The following is a 21951-nucleotide window of genomic DNA, read 5'->3' as shown; positions in this document are numbered from 1 at the left end:
ATCCAGGGTCCCGCGGAAACTCCTGCTCAGGGCAGTCGCCTCCTCTGAAGTTACCCTGAAGGTTCCTATTTGCTCCTTCTTCCCCTGCCTTGGCATAAGCAGGAGGGAGAATGTAGCTGGGTTGCAAGTTCAGTTGCTCCCGAGATCTGCTATAAAGAAAGTGACTTTATTCCAAAGCTAGCTTAGGGGAAGAAGCACAGGCTTCCTGCCTTAAGGGTACCGCTTCTCTTTTGGAAGAGAAAGCAGGGGTTTTTAGAAGGGGATTTTGCATGCGTGGTATGCAGGGGAGGAAACAAGCAGGTAGGGATCTGCGTAACTTTCGGTGCCTTATCTATATGTGCCTTATCTACAGGGCTGCCTTACCAGAAGTGGTCAAGTTGATGCCATCGCAGGCAGAACTAGGTTGTAAAGTGGCCTTGTCTCGAGGTGCTCTCCCGATGAGAGAGAGTTTTGTAACAGGCATACTTTTGGTTGTAAATTGGCTTTTGTCTCTCAAGGCAAACTCCTGGTGGGAAAGGTTTCCGCTCTGGAGCTTTGAAGTATGCACACAGTTAGATAAGCTTGCCCTATAGACAGTGTCTGCTGAAGGGAAGGTAAAAGGTTATAACTGCATTTCTAAAGAGCTAAGTAGGAAGTGGGGCACAGGAGAAGAGGAAGAAAGAGAAAAAAAGAGAAAACATAATTTTAAAAATTAACTTATTATCTCTTAGAAAGTGAGAGTAGTGGCTGGGCGCGGTGGCTCATGCCTGTAATCTCAGCACTTTGGGAGGCCTGAGGCCGGTGAATCATGAGGTCAGGAGATCGAGACCATGCTGGTCAACATGGTGAAACCCCATCTCTGCTAAAACTACAAAAAATTAGCCGGGCGTGGTGACAGGCACCTGTAGTCCCAGCTACTCGGGAGGCTGAGGCAGGAGAATCGCTTGACCTGGGAGGCGGAGGTTGCAGTGAGCCGAGATTGCACCACTGTACTCCAGCCTGGAAGACAGAGCGAGACTCTGTCTCAAAAAAAAAAAAAACAGAAAAGAAAATGGGAGTACTCGGTTAGAAGGGGATGATGGAAATGACCATGGCATTCAGAGTCTTTTGGCTCAGTAACCAGTCCTAGCATCACAAGGGAGAAGCAAACAGAAAATGTAGCCCCTGGCCGAATGGCACAGAGGCTGAGGAGGGAGAATCACTTGTGCCTGGGAGTCAAGGCTGCAGTGAGCTGAGATCACGCCAGTGCACTCCAGCCTGGGAAACAGGAGTGAGACCTTGTCTCAAAAATACATACATACATACAGATTGACAGAAAGAACATTCCAGAAGGAGACAGCCCATGTGCACAGGGACAGGAGTTCCAAATGACATGCCACTGCCCAAAAGTGTTTACTAAGGAAACCAGTTCATCTGGTTTGCTTGGAACTTTCATGGTTTTAGTACTGAAAGTCCCACATTTCAGGAAATCCATCAGTACCCAGTGAGCCTGGATGGCTGGTCACCCTACCTTACCACTGTCTTGTGCAACACTGGACTGGCCAGGTGAGGGGGCACAGTGCTGAGCAGGAGCAGCTACAGGGTGGGGAGTTAGGGCACTCTGGATAAGAGGCTAAGAGCCATCCCCAGGCAGTGACCATCCCTGCTCCCATCCCCTTCCACACCACAGCTGCAGTAGCGGCCTCTTCATCCTGGGACACCAGAGTCAGCTGCCCAGGGACCGTGATGGCTCCTCACACCCCCTTATCTGTCCTGCTCAGAAGGGGATCTGCAGACAGAACAGCTTCTACCCTGGACATGTTCTCCTCTGATGCTTGCTGCCCCTCCAATTTACATTTATATTTAAATATGTACTTATACACATGTGTATTATATGCATATATATTATGTATATATTTTTTAAGCACTTGCAATGGGCATTTTCTCATTTAATCTTCATAAAAACTCTGTGATGTAGTAATGATCCCACTCAATGAATACATGAGGAAATTAACGCCCAGAGAAGTAATTCGTCCAAGGCCAAATACAGAGATAGCAATATAACTCACATAGCTACCTCATTCAGTTGTATGGGGAATAAGTGAATTGCTATATATATAAAGTGCTTAGAAGAGTGTCTGACATGGAGGGAGTGATAAATAAGGGTTTAACTTATGGATGGTATTACTCTGCCACACTGCCATCCCCTGCAGAGGGTGGGGGAATAGCCTGAACTTTGTAAAAATAAATAAATAAATCATTTGATTATTTGCATTGCAAAATAATTCACTCCAGGGTTCCTCTGCGAGCCATACCACTTGGTTTTACAAACTGATTTGAGTATAAAGTCAGAGGCACCTAAGGCAAAGCAACTCACATCCTCAAAAACCTTCAAAGTCAAGTTCCCCTGGACACTCAAGGCAGGCCTCTCCCTGCCCATTACCCTGAGCAGAGACTCTCATCTTCACAGAGGACAGAGGGTGTACTCAGCCTGATCCCTCACAGCAGCTCAGGGGACAGGCTCATCCTCCTAGCTCTCTGCTTCTCTAGGCGTGAATCACACAGCAACCTCCTCAGAGCCTTCTAGGCTCAGAATCTCCTGGTCATTGCACAGGCGAGGAACTCAAGATGCCAAATATGGGAGAGTGTCATACCTGCCTTGACAGCAGCTTCCTTGGATGGCTCCTAGGAAAGCCCTCCCGGCAGACCACAGAGGAAGCCCCTCAGTGTACTGTTCCCAGTAGCAAGGGTGCCCACTCACCAGTTATCCTGAGGAGCAACAGCTGCCCACATTCCCAGGTTAGTGTGGGCCAGGGCAGGAGCCAGTGTGCCTTCCAGAATCACAGGCAATTTTGCTGACCTCAGTGTATCCATCAGCATCTTGAGAACTGGCCACTCAACAGCTCACACCCAGCTTCCCCAAGCACAGTCTGGTAAAGGTTTATAGAGGAGAAAATCTTTTCACCCTCCTTGCACTGATTTTCATCATTCTCTTCTCATCACTGTGGCAGCAGGCATCCCAAAAAAAGCAACAGGGCATCGTGAGGAATGATTGGAGGAGTGATGGGGAGCAAGCTCTTTTGCCTCTGTTTGAGATGTCGGGCCTGGGATGGGGGTAAGTCCTGTTGTGGGCTCCTGGCATTTTGTAACATAGGGTGCCCACCCATGCATGTATTGGAAAGTTCCAAGAAGTGTCCCTGCCATCTTGCAACCAAGGATGTTTTCTAAGTCTGCATGTGCTCCCTCCAACATCCAGAACACAGAGAGTTCCCAGATCAAATTATTAAGGCCTGCGCTGAACAGAGCCAGTGTAGCCTGAGTCAGCCAGAGAGTCTGATCCACTCTTTGGCAACTCATCCCCACCACCATGGCCACTACACACCTCCACCAACCTAGAAACTTCAGGTCCTCTGATTTCTGAGCCCGGGTCAGGAGAAGGTGCCCTGCCCAGGCACCAACGGAACGCACGCCTCCATGAAACTTGAAGACGGAGTGCAGAGAAGCATCATGAATTTTTCACAAGATTCATCTAATCGTGGCTGAGCAGAGCTGAGAAAGCCACATTCCGAGGACCCGTGCCAGCAGCTCGCAAAGAGTTAACCCATTAGGCCATCGCCTGGTGAGCTCATCCATCCCTGCTGGAGCCTGCTCAGTTGCTGGGATTCACAACACAGCGACTTCTGGACGTGGTCAGGGTGGCTTTCTCCGGCTGGCATGGACTTGAGCAGAAACTCATTGCCGGCTTCCTCCTTGCACGAGCACCGAGTGATTCCCAGGTCCCCCGTCCTCCCCTGGGACATCGAGGACAGTAAGTAAGGAGGGAACGTTTCCCTCTGCCCTTCCTTCCATCTTGCTGGAGGAAGGAGCAGGTTTTAACTTTGCTTTGGAGCATGTTGCCTTTAAACTGGGGTTGGAAGGCAAGCATGAACAACAAGCGGAGAAGAGGCGGTTATGCCCTGGGAGGGGGTGAAGTCAGCCTGGAGGCACTGCCTGCTGAGGGTCTTGGCAGACAGTGGTGGCCAGAGGAAGGGGGCCGCCCCTTGCTGTGTACCGTGAAGAAGGGAATTTGTGGGCAGAGGGCTGCTTCAGTCCTGCGGGTGTAGCATCCAGGCTTCGCTCTTACGAGCCATTGTGGGAAGGGCTGGGCAGGGACTATCTTCCCAAATCTAGGTGGAAGAGGAAGCAAAAAAGGCATACAGTAAAGTGCAAGGCCACCCTCAGACCCCAGAGTACATGGGTGGAATCTCAGACCCCGGCCTTCCTCCTGAGCACCCCGTATCAGAGCTCAGCGGCTGCCAATGTCTTCCTCCTGCAGCTGTGGCAGGTGTCTGGGGCAGGTGCCAGAAAAACAAGGTGGAGTGCGCTGGCTGCCTCGGGAGTTTTATCTCAGACAGGGGGAACAAGGCAGGCACATGCAAACATGGACAAAGACGTGGCTCAGTCAGGCAACTGTGTGCCCTGGGGACCCTGCATCCGGGTAAAGCCAGACGTGATCACACACATGATTGCCTGAGCTATTTTTCTACCCTGTCACTGGCCGGGGTCTGGGCACCAGCTGGGTGGCCCGACGAGGGAGGTGAGTGGCACCCTCTAGGTTGACTGTGACCCTTGGGAAAATTCCCTTCCTAGAAGCGCTATGAGCAGGTGACAGATGGGTGGCCATGGCCATGGTGACAGTGGCGGCTTACTCAGAAACCCTCTCGCTTCTATTTTATCAGCCCAGACACTTGGCCCCCACTAACCTTATCAGAGGGGTGGCCAGTCACCAACTGAATGTCCTGGTGAGGGGAAGACAGCACCACCAGAGAAGATAAGGGACCATGGGGACGATCACTGGCAAGCTGGAGCTGGGTGGGGCGTTAATGGGGACTCTGTGAGGGAAACAGGAGGACCCTCCACTTCTTACCACTCTGGGTCTTCCACAGGAATAATACATGGTGTTATTCCCACCACTTCCATCCTGCCTTCCCCGCTTCTCCCCCAGACACCCCTCGCTGGGCCCAGCCTCCCAGCAGTGAGGTAATGTGTGCCTCTCTCCTCTGCTTTCAGCTCTTGCAACTTCCAGGAGAGCCCAGGTGCTATCAGAGCTCTCTAGATGGAGAGGCCTGAGGGGCAGGAAGGGCTAGATAACTCCAGGCCCAAGCACAACGGCACAGCGGGATCTCCTACAATATTAGGGGTGCCAGATGTATTGCCAGATGCCCAGTTCAATTTGAATTTGTCAAACAACAAATACATTTTTTGCATGCGTTGGTCCCATGCAATACTGGAACATTGTTACATGATAAAACCTATCCGTTGTTGATCTGAGGCTGAAATGTAACTGGACACCTTGTAGTTTTATTGTCTAAATCTGACAACCCTATTAATACCAACTGTATTTCATCACGTTCAAAGGGGGACAGCACCAGGGAAAGGCTGGGGAGTGAGTTCGGAGGTGGAGATGTATAGGTACAGGGTGGTGGAATGCAAGGAAGGTGGTGAAGAAAAGAAGAAGAAAAAAAGGCAGAGCCCTCTCATTGAGAAAGCATAAATAAAAGAGCAGGATTGGCCGGGCGCAGTAGCTCACGCCTGTAATCCTAGCACTTTGGGAAGCTGAGGGAGGTGGATCACCTGAGGTCAGGAGTTCGAGGCCAGCCTGGCCAACATGGCAAAACCCCGTCTCTACTAAAAATTCAAAAATTAGCCAGGCGTGGTGGCATGCACCTGTAATCCCAGCTACTCAGGAGGCTGAGGCAGGAGAATAGCTTGAACCTGGGAGGTGGAGGTTGCAGTGAGCTAAGATCATACCACTTCACTCCAGCCTGGGCAAAAGAGCAAAACTCCATCTCAAAAAAAAAAAAAAAAAGCAAGATTTGGAGGCTGGCAGCTCTGAGCCTATGTTCCTAGCTGCAAAATGGGAATGATAATAGTATTACCCTCCTAAAGCAGAGGATTAAAAGACACTCCCCAGGTGAAGAAATTGGCACATGCCAGGCATTTTATGCTGGATTTGTGGCATGGTGACAGTGGTGACTTTGAGGCCACTGTCCCACAGGCCCCTTGCTGGCCTCTTGCTGCTTGCTGGCCCCAGCTCGGGGACCCCGGCGTCCTTGGCAGCTCTAACCAACAGTCCTAGCCTATCTCCTCAGCCAAGGCTGCAGTTCCGTTCACTATGTCCCACCTCGGGCGTCCTCCCCACTTGCTTTTCCCATAATTTGAAAATAAACGTTAAAACCACCCCAAAGAGGAGCAGAATAGACTTGAACACAGAGTCTGGAGCTAGGCAGGCTGCAAAACTCACATTCCAATCCAGATGCTCTCCTCACCTGTGAGTCATCTTGGGCAAATCACTTATACCTCTCTGATCCTCAGTTTCCTCATCTGCAAAGTGGGGCAAGAATATAGCTTCCCCAGAGGAGTGACTGGGTGGGAGGATGAAATGAGGCAATGCAGACAAAACCTTTAGCATGGCTCCCACCACATACTAAGCATTTGATAAATGGTAGTTATGATTACTGTATAAAAAGCACCTGCCCTCCCCAGCCACATGGCTTCTTTGGCCTTGGAGAAGCAGCTGAGGTACACTGGAGATTTTTGCAGGGACTTCAGCCAACAGAAGGAAGCCTGCCTTGGCAAGGTGAGTGGTCACTTAGGCCGAAGAAGGGAGGCAGGGAGGAGTTGGTCAGTGTGTCTGGCCTTTGCCCCTTCACAGCTGCCTCCATGCCTCATTGTGAGCTGCTTCCATCCTAACACCTGGCTGTAATATCAAAGGGAGATTTTTACAACCACCGGGTGGGAAGGAACAGGACCAGTGACTTGGTAAAGCAGTGCTAGTCAGGTTCTAACCTTCTGTAGTTAAAAAAAAAAAAAAAAAAAAAAGTCTGGGCGCGGTGGCTCACGTCTGTAATCCCAGCACTTTGGGAGGCCAAGGCAGGCGGATCATGAGGTCTGCAGATTGAGACCATCCTGGCTAACACGGTGAAACCCCGTCTCTACTAAAAATAGAAAAAATTAGCCAGGCGTGATGGCTGGTGCCTGTAGTCCCAGCTACTCGGGAGGCTGAGGCAGGAGAATGGCACGAACCCAGAAGGCAGAGGTTGCAGTGAGCCGAGTCCATGCCACTGCACTCCAGCCTGGGCGACAGAGCGAGACTCCGTCTCAAAAAAAAAAAATTACAGGGTAATTTCAGCTTTGCAAACAACATGCAAAGCCCTCTCCTTCCTCTCTTACCATAACTCCCCCATTTCCTTAGCCATGTAACAAGTGTTTACTGAGTCCCCAGCCTCCACAAGGGGCCAAGGAAGGCATAGGTTTCAGGGCGTAGGAAATTGGGGAGCCCCCAGCCCCAGCCCCTCAAGGAGTATGGGAGGGAAGAAAGAGCTTCTGGCCCTGTAAGTACAGACACATATCTGGTCATCTGCAGGGAAATCATTCACTTATTTTCACTGACATCCACCATTCTGTTAAGTTGTATATTTCAGATGCTCAGGAATCTACTCAAGAGAAAGGGGTTTGGCCTTTTCTTTCCTCGGGGCACGCATTGTTCACCAGAATGCATATTCTCATCACCAAACCATATCTTGGGGGAATGAGTATAAGCGCATGAGAAAAAGCGAAGAATTTTCCAGTTGGTTCTCTCTCCTCTCATTTGAGACATCTCATTATTGCATTTGTCAGAGACGCCATGGACCAAGCAAATGTGCACACCGCAAGCTCCTCTTGGGAAAAGGGGCATTGTCTTACTCATGTCTGTAACTCCCTGTCTAGCAAAGGGTCTGGCATGCACGCGTTGCTCAAAAACTGTTTGCTGCAATGTTTGGTGAGCACTGTTCACTGTTTAACTGCCTGGGGACTATAAAATCAACAGTCAGATGCTGAAAAATAGGTGTAGGCTAGGTCTGCAAATATGGGGATAGTTCCAAATACACACGGCAGATGCATAGACAAGTTCTAACGAGATTAAGAGACAGCCCTATCGGTACCTCCCTTCTGGGTATGTTTGTTCAGCCAACTAAATCCAGTCTTCTCTCTGTTCAGGGCCCCCTGGCGCCGGAAAGTCTGTGTTTTTCTTTTCTTTCTTTTTTCTTTCTTTTTTTTTTTCTTTTTTTTTGAGTTGTAGTCTTGCTCTTGTTGCCCAGGCTGGAGTGCAGTGGCATGATCTCGGCTCACTGCAACCTCTGCCTCCCGGGTTCAGTTGATTCTCCTGCCTCAGCCTCCTGAGTAGCTGGGTTTATAGGAGCCTGCCACCACGCCCAGCTAACTTTTTTATTTTTAGTAGAGATGGGGTTTCACCATGTTAGCCAGGCTGGTCTTGAACACCTGACCTCAGGTGATCCATCTGCCTCAGCCTCCCAAAGTGCTGGGATTATAGGCGTGCACTACTGCACCCGGCCAAGTCTGTGTTTTTCTTCAAGGCATGATATCTTTCCAGAAACAAGGTGAAATTCTTGTTCTCATTCTCTCTCTCCGTCCTCCCCATCCCCCCCACCACCCACCCACAACCTCTTCCCAATTCCAAATGTTTCCAAGAAATGCCTTCTCTTCCTCTCAGGATCTCCTCTTTCTGAGAGTCAGTTACACAATCTCTCCTGTAGAGCCAGGTACCCCTCACCTCACAGATTTCCCTTTAGCGTCTCTGCCCTATTCTGGGGTCACTCCTCCATGCCCGCACCTCTACTCTCCTTTGCTGGGGCAGTGTCTCCTGCCCACAGCCTGCTCTGGGTCTCCAGGTTCCATCACAGGGCATCAGCCACATCAGCATTCTTCCATTCGTGGTCAAGCTCTATTTCTACCTGCTCCCCTCCTCGCCCTACTGATTATTATTATTAAGGCTTTCACAGTTCTTTGGTGTGGGGAGTAATTTACACAGTTGAAATGCACAGATCTGGCTGGGCGCGGTGGCTCACGCCTGTAATCCCAGCACTTTGGGGGGCCAAGGCGGGTGGATCACCCGAGGTCAGGAGTTCGCGACCAGCCTGGCCAACATGCTGAAACCTCATCTCTACTAAAAATACACAGACACACACACACACACACACACACACACACAAGTAGCCGGGCTTGGTGGCACGTGCCTGTAATCCCAGTTACTCAGGAGGCTGAGGCAGAAGAATCACTTGAACCTGGGAGGCAGAGGTTGCAGTGAGCTGAGATCTCACCATTGCTCTCCAGCCTGGGCGACAGGGCAAAACTCTGTCTCAAAAAAAAAAAGAAAAAGAAAGAAAAAGAAAAAGAAATGCACAGATCTAACAGCACCATATTGACGAATGGGTCCCTCATGCAACCCCTACCAATGTCACCGTATAGAACACGTCCATCCACCCTGGGAAATTTCCTTGTGTATCTTCCAGTTGGTTCCTCCTCAAGCCCCACAACCATTTTCTGAGCTTTGCCACCTTAATTAGTTCTTAGCTGGCTTGAGAATGCCAGGTAGATGGAAACATGGCATACAGGTACTCCTTTAGAGATGATCTCTTTCATCCAGCATGTCTGTGCGGCTCATCCATGCTGTTGTGCGCTTCAGAAGTTAGCTCCTTTCTACTGCTTAGCAACATTCTATTGTGTGATTATACAACCATTTATCCTTTCTTCTGTTGAGGGACATTTGGGCTGTTTTCTTTTTTTTTTTTTTGCTATTATGAATAAAGCTTTTATGACTATTCTTAAACAAGTCTTTTTGCAGACATGCCTTTTCATTTCTCTGGGACAAATAAACATTTGGAAGTGGAACTGCTGGGTCAAAGGATAGATGTATACTTAACTTTGTAAAAAACAACCAATTTTACATTCCCACCAGCTCGGATTGTTCCATGTTCACACCAACCTACCGTATTGTGAGATTTTCACATTTTATCCATGGTAGTGCATGTGTGGTGATGTCTCGTTGTGGCTTTAATTTGTATTTTCCTGTTAAACATCAATGTCAAGCACTTTTTCCTGGGTTCCTTGTTCACTTGTTATCTTGTAATGAGTCTATTTAAACATTTGGCCAATTTTAACTCGGCTCTTTGTCTATTAATCATATGTAGCATTGACAGATACTTTTTTTTTTTTTTTTTGAGATGGAGTCTCGCCCCAATGCCCAGGCTGGAGTGCAGTGGTGTGATCTCGGCTCACTGCAACTTACATCTGCCAGTTTCAAGTGATTCTCGTGCCTCAGCCTCCCGAGTAGCTGGGATTATAGGCCTGCACCACCATGCCCAGCTAATTTTTTCCATTTTTAGCAGAGACAGAGTTTCACCATGTTGGCCAGGCTGGTCTCGAACTTCTGACCTCAAGTGATCTGCTGCCTCGGCCTTTCAAAGTGCTAGGATTAGATTACAGGTATGAACCACTGTGCTCAGCCCAAATACATATTTTGTAAATATTTTCTCACAGTTCAGAGTTTGCTTATTCATTTCCTTCATGGTGTCATCTAATGAGCAGACATTTTAAATTTTGATGATATCTATTTTATTGATTTTTTTTCTGTCTCTATCTTGTCTACACAATCTATGCCTGTCCCCAGGTCACAAAGATTTCTCTCCTGTGGTTTCCCCCAAAATCTTTATAGTTTTACCTTTTACATTCAGGTTAGCCCCAGGCTCCAGCTCTAGTTTTTGTTGATGATGTGAAGTGGGATCAAGTTTCATTCTTTTTTCCATGTGAATATCCAGTTGTTCCAGCACCATTTGTTGAAATGACTTTCCTTTCCACGTTGAATTGCTTTGATGCATTTGTTGAAAATCAATTGTCCTTTGTGTTTTTTCCACCCTCTTCCCTTCCCTTTTCTTGTCTGGCATCCCTGTCCCTACCACATATCCATGTAAGAGGTGAATAAGTTCTTTCTTTAAACCGGGAAATAGGCCCCGAGTTATACAGGCAGGGATCATCACTCCAGGGTTCTGGGCATGTCAGGTGGATCTCCAGACCCCCTCTCATCCTCTTAGCACTAAGGGTCTATGCAGTTGATTTGACCTTAAAGGTCAGCAACTACCTAGGGAAAACCAGTGCTGTCTGGGGGATGGAAGGTCACAGAGCTCTAGGGATAAATCTGCTTATGGAAAAAGGAAAGGAATCATGGTTCACACTGAGGCTGAGACGTATCAAAGTCCATGTTCAAACTTCCCTAATTATCCCCAATGCCTTCGTACAATTGGCTTGTTCTAATCAGAATCCAAAGGAAGGAACGTATTGCATTTAGTTATATCTTTTAATTCTCTTTGTGTAAGCATTTTATTGACATAGATTGTACACATACAGAAACGGTCACACCTCAAGTGTACCATGCCACTAGTACACACTCTTGTAGCCAGCTGCCAGGTCAGGAATCAGAACATAGCTGGGCGTGATGGCTCACGCCTATAATCCCAGCACTTTGGGAAGCTGAGGTGGGTGGATCACGTGAGGTTGGGAGTTCAAGACCAGCCTGACCAACATAGAGAAACCCCATCTCTACTAAAAAATACAAAATTAGCTGGGCAAGGTGGCACATGCCTGTAATCCCAGCTACTGGGGAGGCTGAGGCAGGAGAATCACCTGAACCCAGGAGGCAGAGGTTGTGGTGAGCCAAGATCGTGCCATTGCACTCCAGCCTGGGCAACAAGAGCGAAACTCTGACTCAAAAAAAAAAGGATCAGAACATTGCCAGCACCTCAAAAGTCCCCATTCCAGTCACTACCTCCACCAAAGGCAGCCACTATCCTAACCTCTCATAGCATAGACTGTTTTACATGTATTTGAATTTTACGGAAATGAGATCACATCGCATGCATTCTTTTTCTGTCTGGCTTCTCGTTGCTGTATAGTCCCAGACTGGCACTGTTTCTTGGTGCCAGCCTGCAGCCTGCTCAGCCTGGTTGTGTACTATAATTAAGTCCCCACCCACTAACTCAGCCTTCTGAAGCTCCAAACTGGCCTCCAGGGGAGGAGGACCCATCCGCCCTTCTCCAGTTGCTGCCCTGCAGGCAAGCTGACATTCAAATCTGAGGTGAGTCCGGGAGGCCCTGCAACTCCAGCCTTCCCCAGCTCCTCCACTGGCCCAGCCTCTCTGGGGCCTCAGTCCTTGTCCAGTCTGGGGCATCAGGACCTTAAAGGAAACGGTATACTTATTTTTTAGGGTTGCCATGACCAATTGCCACAGACTTGGTGACTTGAAACAACAGAAATTGAATGTCTCACATTCCTAGAGGCCAGAAGTCTAAAATTAAGGTATTGGTGGGGTTGGGTCTTTCCAGAGACTCAGAGGGAGAATCCACTCCATGCCTCTCTCCCAGCCTCGAGCAACCCTTGGCATACCTTGGTTTGTAGAAGCATTCCTTCCATCTCTTCTCTGCACATAGCCTTCCCTTCTGTGTGTCAAATTCCCCTCCCCCTTCTCTTAGAAGGAGGATGCCAATCATTGGATTTAGAACCCACTCTAACTCAGGATGTTTTAATCTCAAGATCCTTATCTTAATTGTATCTGCAATGACCCTTATTCCAAATAAGGTCACATTCTGAGGTTCTGGGTAGACATATCTTCTGGGGGCCACAATTCAACTCCCTACAGTGAGTGAAGGATCTCCTGAATCACACAAACCAAACTACCAGTAACTTAATTGAAGCGGAAAAGGGTGGTTCTCACTGGGCCAGACCCCTGAGTGTTACCTTGTCCCCCACAGAGCTGCAGCATCTGGGCCAAGTCCTCTGAGCAGCTGCCAAGTGCCAGGCTGTGAGCCAGGTGCTATGGGGTAGAAGATAAGGAAGCTCAGCCTCTATCCTGAGGCAGTTTTCAAGCTAGGCAGGAGGAAAGGCTGGCCAGAGCAGTGGTTCTGCACCACGTTGATCTTGCCCACCCCAGGGGACCTTTGCAATGTCTGGAGATATATTTGATTGTCATGATAAGGACGGGGAGGAAAAGGTACTATTGGCATCTAGTGGGTAGAGGCCAGGAATGTTGCTAACCATCCTACAATACAAACATCCTACAATCCTATAGTCTGCCACAGCAATCAATTTTCCAATCCAAAACGCCAACAGTGCCATTGTTAAAAAGCCCTGGTATGCAAAAAAAATAGAATCTTATTGGGCTTTAATAAAATATTTTAAAACTCCTACAGCCCATGAATTGGTGATTTTCTGAAAACCTCAATTTTCAGATTTCAAGCTGATTCATTACCTATAGACTTATCTGAAATAGCTAAGAAAGCTCCTTCTTTTTATAAATGGAAAAACAGAGACCCAGAAAGAAAATAATTGCAATGGCAACCAAGGCCATTTCCTGAACATGTAGAATGTGTCAGACAATATAGCAGTGTTATTTGAAATTTGACTGTCACTGCAACCCTATGAGGTAGACACTCCATTATCCCTGTTTTATATGGGGCTCGTAAGGCTGAGAGGCTGAAGTAACCTGACCAAGTTCCCACAGCATGCAAGTGGCAAACCGCGTTCAAATCGTGATCACTCTGATGCCAAAGACCTGGATCTTTCCATCACAAGCAGCTTCTGCAAGTAAGTTTAGTGACTTGCTGGAACTGTGAATAAGTAGGCTTAATTCTTCCCAGTACAGAGTTCCACTCACAGCCCCGCCCTGCCTGCCTGCTTCTGTTTATAGATGCTCCTTGCCTTTTGCCTGGTCACAGTTACAGAGAGTAGGGTGGGAGGGAGAGGAGGGTAGGCATTCCCTCTGCTCAGGGGAAGAGAACTGCTTCTCTTTCAGTCATTGCCTAGAAGTGCCTTCCTGCCCATTCACTCTCCCAAAGACACATCCTCCCTCCCGACAAATGAATAATTGCTTTTCTTTGGGATTTCATAGACCATTGCAGATAGATTAGATAGATAGATAGATAGATAGATAGATAGATAGATAGATAGATAGATAGATAGATAGATAGACGTCTACATAGTGGCCAATTTTTTTCTGAGCAGTTACTAACAAAACCAATGATCCTTTTCCATCAAAATCATTTCATAAAATGAAGACTATTCTAATGCCAAGGAAGGACTCCACTCCATTACATTCTGACCTCAGAATAAAAAATAGTCCTTCAAACTGAATAAATGTAACATTATGAAAAACTTACAACAGGACTCTTCTTTCTCACATTGTGCAGTGGGTCAATGTTAGGGGATTATGAATCTAAGTCATTCTGTATTCATTGAGAGATTATTTTACTACAGGATGAAGCCCCAAAGTGAAAATCTCAAGATTCTTGTAGATGAGGAACCTTCGGGACCCATCCAGACTAGCTGCGGTGCAGTGCAAGGAGCTCTGAGGCTGAAGACCTTGGCCTGATGCGGTGGCTGGTAGAGTTCGCCAAGCTCCTAAACCCCACTGGGCCTCAGTCTCTGCCCCTAGAAAATGAGACTAAACTAGTGACCACGTTGCAGAGCCAGAAAGAAGGTCTTAGTTACTTCCAGCAAGGCCCATTTTCCTCTCTCAGAATCTACAGTCTAATGTCCCTGCAGTGGCCCTAGCCTCCAGTTGAACACTTCCTGTTCCTGAACCCCCTCACTCCCAGATGGCAGCTCCCAGGAGCAGGCCCTTCCCTGCCCATCCCCAGCTATCTTCTCTGGCACCACTGAGAATCACTGCATTTTAATTCCTTCATCACAACCTTTCCAACCTCGGGAAACAGCAATTATGTCGCCCCATGTCTTCACTGAAAAGGGATGGAAATGACTACTGAGAAAAAGAAATTCTGCTGAAGATGCTCAAACATCCTTATATGAGACCAGATTGCAATAACCAGCACAAGGTCTCCCAACAGCTTTATGAACCCATCCCTACCCCCCAGCCCACAGGGGGAAGAAAAAATCACTTTTTAAATGGCTACTTTGCTTATGCAAATATACCACAGGCTCCAAAGGGAAGCACGCACTGGGTGCCTACAGTTACAAAAGCACCTTGTAATATTTTCAGAGTCTTAGGAAGCACAGATCCAAACTGTAACATTACCAAGGCCAAATTCTGAAGGCCTTGGTTACGACTCCTATTTCCCCCTGTTAAAGGGGAGGGATCTGTAACTGCTTGTTCTAGGGAATGGAATCATTATCTTGGGGTTAGGGAGGACACTAGTTCAGAAAAGTTCAGGCCTGAGCAGTGAGGGATGGAATGAACAGGTTGGAGGGACTCAGCTGAAATTGACGTCGTCAGAAGGATTGAAGGAGAACACATTCAGTAAAGGACTCCTCTCTGCGTGGAAGTGCCTTGGTCAAGAGGAAGGGGCAGGTTGCAGATAAATGTAACATGTGTCAGGGCTTGGGAGCCACCAGCTCCGGACACCACCTCCTTTATCCCAGGTAACATGGTTTCCCAAAGTGCACCCCACCCCATATCTGAGTCTAATTCTAGCCTCCCTAGCAGGCACCCTATTTAAGCTGGGGAGGGTGGTTTCACAGTGACCGGGATGAATAGCCCACCTTCCCCAATACAATTTTTTGCTATGGAAAGAAATCTCTCACATCCCACTCACAAATAGAAATATTTGTAAATGCTGACGTGAGGGGGGCGTGAGTAGCCCAACAGGAAACAGAAGAAGCCAGAGGAGGAATCGCAGGATTCTTGGCCAGGAAAGAGGGTAGAAGCCAAGGTCCAGAGGCCAAGGTCTCTCTCTTCATCTGAAGAGGCAGAAACAGCAGAAGCCTCAGAGAGCTGCTTAAGGAAAGTCATCCCAAGCAGGCAGGGGACCCTCGGAGAACAGCCAGAGAGCTTGAGGACTCGGGGTACAGGAGGAGAGAGCCCATGGGCTCTGTCCCAGAGAGCAGCAGCCGCCTGAGCTTACTGCAGGGGAGGCACCAGGCTCCTGCTAGAAGATAAATAAGTGTGTAAGTGGTTTCTATATAAGTGGAGCAGGTCCTGTGTTTGTCCTTAGCAACCAGTGGAAGGAAGAGGAAGGGAAAGAAGGGAGAGAGAGTTGTTCATTTACTTATTCAATTAAAGATGTATAAAATCTCCGGGGTACAAAGAACTGTACAGACACCTTGGAGACATCTGAAAGATGAATCAGGGCAGTAACTTTGTGAAAGCTCCAGGCAGGGAACCTGGGCTCTCTCAAACAGAACCTATCCTCAGGAAAGTATCTAATGTCAGTCATTTACATCTTATTATCTTGTTGTAAATATATAGACCTTTGCCTTGAACCCACATTTCTGATTATGAAATGAAAGGCTTTAATCTAGGCTGGGTGTGGTGGCTCACACCTGTAATCCCAGCACTTTGGGAGGCTAAGGAGGGTGGATCACCCTGAGGTCAGGAGTTCAAGACCAGCCTGACCAACATGGTGAAACCCTGTCTCTACTAAAAATACAAAAATTAGCTGGGCATGGTGGTGGGCACCTTTAATTCCAGCTACTTAGGAGGCTGAGGCAGGAGAATCACTTGAACCTGGGAGGCAGAAGTTGCAGTGAGCCAAGATCACACCACTGCACTCCAGCCTGGGCAACAAGAGCAAAACTCTACTTCAAAAAAAAAAAAAGAAAAGAAAAGAAAAGAAAAAGAAAGAAAGAGAAGAAAAGAAAGAAATGCTTTAATTGGACATTAAAAGAATTTGAGAAAGCATTGGTCTGGTGAAGTATTTGGCAGATAAGCAGTGCTTCTCTGCAGCCCAGCCCTGAAATTGCTCCACACAGGTGACCATCTACCTCCCCTGAGTTGGGGTCAGCGATGAGGGAGCCCCAGTGGCTGAGAGCTATGCAGATGGGCTCTCGATGAGACCCTGGGGTGGGCAATTGAGTGAGACTCCATACCTTTCCAGGCCTGAGAATAGGAAGCTGGAAATTGGCCTTGATGTAATTAACATGGAGGGTGGGGAAGGGTGACATTTAGATCTTAGAAGGTTGCACTGTGGGGGCCAGGTGCAGTGGTTCATGCCTGTAATCCCAGCACTTTGGGAGGCCAAGGCGGGTAGATCACCTGAGGTCGAGAGCTCAAGACCAGCCTGACCAATATGGTGAAACCCCGTCTCTACTAAAAATACAAAATTAGCTGGGCATGGTGGCATATGCCTGTAATCCCAGCTACTCAGGAGGCTGAGGTAGGAGGATCGCTTGAACCCAGGAGGCAGAGGTTGCTGTGAGCTGAGATCACGCCATTGCACCCCAGCCTGGGCAATAAGAGTGAAACTCCATCTCAAAAAAAAAAAAAAAAAGGTTGCATGAACCTGAGACATCACTGTCCTCTGCTGACAGAGCACATGAAAGCCCAGGCTGCACGAAGCGGTCTTCTCCAGACTGTGCATAGCCTGGTAGGAGTGATGGAGTTCAAATCTGAGCTCGGGCATTTCCTTATCGTGTGATCTTCAAGAAGTTGCTTCACCTCTCTGAAGCTTCACTATCTCATCTGTAAAACAGGACTAATGCCTAATTCACAGGTTTATTGGGAGGTTTCAATTTAATAAAGGAAGTGTTTGATGCAGTGTCTGGCACAGGACACACATGCAGAATTTATCTATAAAGCATCACTCTTCTAATAGACAAATGATATTATTTGTGGAGTACTTGCCATATGCTAGGCATTATTTCAATGCATTACATCCCTTAACTCACACCATTTTGAAAATTCTATGAAAGAAGTAATATTATCCTGATCTTATAGATAAGAAAACTGAGACAAAGATAGGTTGAGTAATTCCATCAAGATCAGACAGCTAGAAAGTGGTTGGGTCTGAAAATAAAATGCCGTTCAACAAACTATAGCTGGCCAGGTGTGGTGGCTCAAGCCTGTAATCCCAGCACTTTGGGAGGCCGAGGCAGGCAGATCACTTGAGGTCAGGAGTTCGAGACCAGCCTGGCCAACATGGTGAAAACCGTCTCTACTAAAAATACAAAAATTAGCTGGGCTTCATGGCAAGTGCCTGTAATCCCAGCTACTCAGGAGGCTGAGGCAGGAGAATCACTTGTACCCGGGAGGTGGAGGTTGCAGTGAGCTGAGGTCACGGCCACTGCACTCCAGCCTGGGTGACAGAGGGAGACTCCGTCTCAAAAAAAAAAAAAAGAAAAGAAAAAAAGAAAAAAAAGAAAAAAAAAACTATAGCTTTTGTTTGTTTCTAAAATGGCATCACTGTTCCTTGTTTTAAATATTAAAAGCTATTGAATAAAATGTTATAATATTTATCTCTCACAAGAAAAAAAACATTATATGAGCTTGGGTGATTTCTTATTTATGTGAATTTCATTTCATTTTCTTTTTTGGCTTCAGCACAAAGACCTTGTTCACCCTCCACTGAGAGCGGGGCTAGAGATGGATGCTGAGTACAGGAAGGGTGTGTGAGGATTCCTTTGGCTCCACTCTTGTTTCCAACTATTGCTGGTCCTAGGCGCCCAGTCCTGAGCAACCATGACGATGGAGACTCTTCCCAAGGTTCCGGAGGTCGATGAGAAGTCTCCAGAAGCCAAGGACCTGCTGCCCAGCCAGACCGCCAGCTCCCTGTGCATCAGCTCCAGGAGTGAGTCTGTCTGGACCACCACCCCCAGGAGTAACTGGGAAATCTACCGCAAGCCCATCGTTACCATGTCGGTGGGCGGTGCCATCCTGCTTTTCGGCGTGGTCATCACCTGCTTGGCCTACACCTTGAAGCTGAGTGGGAAGAGCCTCTCCATCCTCAAAATGGTAGGGCCTGGCTTCCTGTCCCTGGGACTCATGATGCTGGTGTGTGGGCTGGTGTGGGTGCCCATCATCAAAAAGAAACAGAAGCACAGACAGAAGTCGAATTTCTTACGCAGCCTCAAGTCCTTCTTCCTGACTCGCTGATGGTGGTTTCCACATCTCCGTGCCACCTTGACTGGGAGAAGATCTGATGACCAACATCCGACATCCCCATCTCCTCTGTGGGGTGCCATAAAACTGATCCAGGAAAATGCTCTTCTTGACCCTGTGGGGAAGATAGAGCTCAGGGCTCCACCCTCCATGTAGCCGGGAATGTTGTCAGATGTATCCACTTGATCTCTATTCTGACTGATGCTTCCTTGGATCCTGGCTGTGGCCTTCCCTTTCGTCACTCTAACCCCCTGCCCCTGCATCCAGGCATCATTCATCCAACACTCTCTGCCAAGCGCAATGCATGCTGGGAAATTCTTCAAGGGTGGGCTATGTCCAAGGGAGAAACTCATGGTTACATATCTGAGTGCCAGAGCTGGATTCTTCATTTGCATCCTTCTGGAACCAAAACTGACCCATGGAGGTCCTTTACAGAGGAAGGAGGGATGGCTGAGCTCTGACCCATTGGGTTTGACAGCCCCAGCTCCCTTAGCAGACTTTCCAGATCACAAGTATCAAACATTCCAAAGACTGAACAATGAAGGGAGGCCTGGGAAAAACACTCTCCAAGATGGCACATGCCCCTGGACATGACGACATGACTCTAGGGGTTAGTCAGCTGAAGAAGTTTAGTTCCTAATTATATAATATTTACATCAGAGGCAGTGGGGTAGGCTAGGGGATGTCATGGTTTCCGCTTGGCCTTATAACTGCTTCTCATTGACCACTTCTCTGAACTTGGTCATTAGCCAAGGACAAATGCATGTTGTCCTAATTTCTTTCCTACCCCTGCCTCTATCTCTGCATCTAGAACAACAAAATGGAAAGATACAGAGGGATCCTGTAAGACTGTTTTCCCCTTCACGTCCATCAAGATCAAAATTGAGAGAATCAAGTTCCATATCTGAATGATCTGTAGGTTTCTAGAGATGGAATTCACGTTAGAAAATTCCAACTTCTATTATCCCTGCCCCCACCCACCAAAAAAGCCAACATTCATTGAGCATTTATTGAGTGTCCTGCTCTGGGATAAGCCCTGGTTGTGGGCAAGACACGGTCCCTGCTGCCTTCTTGCTTCCCAAGGTGAGAGAGGAAGCCAAGCCAACTAGCGAAATGCGGGTGGGTGTGGGAACACAGGCAGTGTCTACCCTAGACTTGAGAGAGGGCAGAGAAATTCCTGGAGGCCATGTCCTCCAACCCAAAAACAAAAGGAAAGATAAGAGTTACCAAAGAGGGGAAAGAAGGGCATTGGAAGCAGCAGGAGCTGCTATGCGTATGCAGGAGCAGCTTGGGGAAGGAGAAGCATGATGGAATTAGGAAACTGCACGGCCACTTGTCTGACCTTCCAGATGTTTTTACTTCATCCCTCTCTTGCCCGGCTTCCCACCTCTTCGCCAAGTGCCTAGTGCAGCTTCTCCTGGAGGCACATTGAGGGCCTCCTGGGGTCTACGGTAGAGACGGGAAGTGGGTTTCCAGAGGGCCTGGCGAGCAGAGAGTCCCTGAGAGGTAAGTGCTTCTGTAACTCCCTGTGGCAACCAAGAAGCCCATAAGTGAAAGAACAGAAGCGGTACCTCTGAGGGAGCCAGTCACGCTGCCCTAGGCCAAGCCAAAGACCCCTGGAGAGCATTTGGTAATGAGGTGTGAGAGGACAGCATCCTGCACCAGAATCACCCTTGTCTTGAGCTAATTCTCTTCACTCCTCAGCCTTGTGGCCTCCCCAGTCACCATGGCCCTCCAGATATCCCCATCCTCCATGGCAATTCCATATGCAGAGCCAGAATCCATCGTTGTTCCCTCTGCATTGTGAGAAAATCCATGGAGGCAAGCACTTGTGTCATGGGGACCACCCCTTACCTGACCCACCTACGGAGTCAGTTTGGGGAACTCATGGCCGTTGAGGCTCACCCAGGATGGCCATAGCCTTCATGCAGACCCATGCCAGTGTGGCCATGTCTCTAGCTCACCTCTAGCCCTGCACACAGGCAGTCAGGACCAATCTTGGGAGTGTTGCAAGTGCTATGTCATTAACTGTAGTTTTAGTGCCTCAGTGACAAACCTTGCAGATCATTTCCCTTCTTCTGGCATGAATGCAGATTTGAGACTGGCCCTATAATATCACTCTTGCATTCCTCATTGCATTCTTAAATGGGAGCAAATGGGATGGGCTCCAGATCACTCACTGGAAACCCACACTCCAGGTGCCTCATTTCCTCTGCTCAGGAGCTTGTAGCCTGGGCACAGCTATATGAGGAGGGCCCATTTGGATTTTGCTATCATGGATGTCTTAGTGGAAGGAAGTTTAGGGATAATCACAACTCTAGAAGTCCAGGTTCTGGACTCACTTTGCAGACTCTAGCAGTACCTGCCTCCATTCCCTGCCCACTCAAGCTAGTTTCTCAGCAGAGAGAACATGAGGAAATATCCCCAAACATCGTCATCCCCACTGGGATCCTCCACATGAGTGTGGGCTGGAAACGTTCCAGGGTCACACTGAGGCAGGACATTGTTTGCCAATGCCTGTTGCCCCATGGAAGGCTGAGGTATGGATGCACCTGATCTGGAAACGCAGCCCAGGTCAGACTCCACATTTCTGCAACAAAGCATCACCTGCAATGACTCTTTTCATATCAGTGAGTCAAAGGACAGAACAAGCTTCCATGTTTTAGGCTCACTAGATTGTATCATGCTCCCCATGGCTATTCTGTTTGGGAGAGTTTGATCTAACCCGAAGCCTAAAGGAATCAATGTAATGTTGAATTGTATTCTATGTAACAGGGTCTGCTGTGTTTTCATTCTTCTCTTCAGGAATTTCAAGACTATGTCCACCAATTAATTCCTCTAAAATGCACCCCACCCTCCATTGCCACACATCCTTCTCCCCAGATTGCTGCCTGGCAGAAAATGGACAGGATGGATTTTGTGTATGGTTCCTCAGGCATCTTGTAGGAGCTGATGACCCTACTCTGAGATGCTGACAGGGCAGAGACCAGCAGCTTCCAACTCTTTCCATCCCCACAAGCCAAGTACTGAGACCAAAAACAGAGATATCAAGAAAGAACCATCCAGAATGAATCAGTGTTCTGGGGCAAGGCAGGCAGCTGCTCCAGGGTCAGCCTATCAATGTCCCCAGTAACTGACAAGAGCAGGCACAAGGAGCAGGTGCAGTTCAGCTCCCCAGCTCCTTTCTTCTATGCCTCTTCTCCTCGTCTCCTGTGCTGGCCTCCTCTGCCCCTCCAGCCTTTTAATCCTGACTCTCTTACACTTGGCTTCCCACCAAACTCACTACGGCCTTG

General features: G+C 48.1%; 1 protein-coding gene across 1 annotated transcript; it reads left to right on the top strand.

The window, feature by feature from the left end:
• The first annotated feature begins 3623 nt into the window (after positions 1-3623).
• On the top strand, positions 3624-21432 carry PIRT (phosphoinositide interacting regulator of transient receptor potential channels). The gene is made up of 2 exons (XM_032137781.2): positions 3624-3766; positions 18101-21432. The coding sequence occupies exon 2, from the start codon at positions 18239-18241 to the stop codon at positions 18650-18652; it is 414 nt and encodes a 137-aa protein (XP_031993672.1). The 5' UTR covers positions 3624-3766; positions 18101-18238; the 3' UTR covers positions 18653-21432.
• Positions 21433-21951: the final 519 nt, after the last annotated feature.

This window comes from Hylobates moloch, unplaced genomic scaffold, assembly GCF_009828535.3.
Source record: "Hylobates moloch isolate HMO894 unplaced genomic scaffold, HMol_V3 SCAFFOLD_19, whole genome shotgun sequence".
Classification (NCBI taxonomy): Eukaryota; Metazoa; Chordata; class Mammalia; order Primates; family Hylobatidae; genus Hylobates; species Hylobates moloch.
Note: the sequence above shows the minus strand (reverse complement) of the source record. Positions and strands in the feature narration are given on the sequence as shown.

Excerpts from the sequence above, each read along its gene's own strand:
- PIRT (XM_032137781.2), top strand. The coding sequence starts at position 18,239 with ATGACGATGGAGACTCTTCCCAAGGTTCCGGAGGTCGATGAGAAGTCT.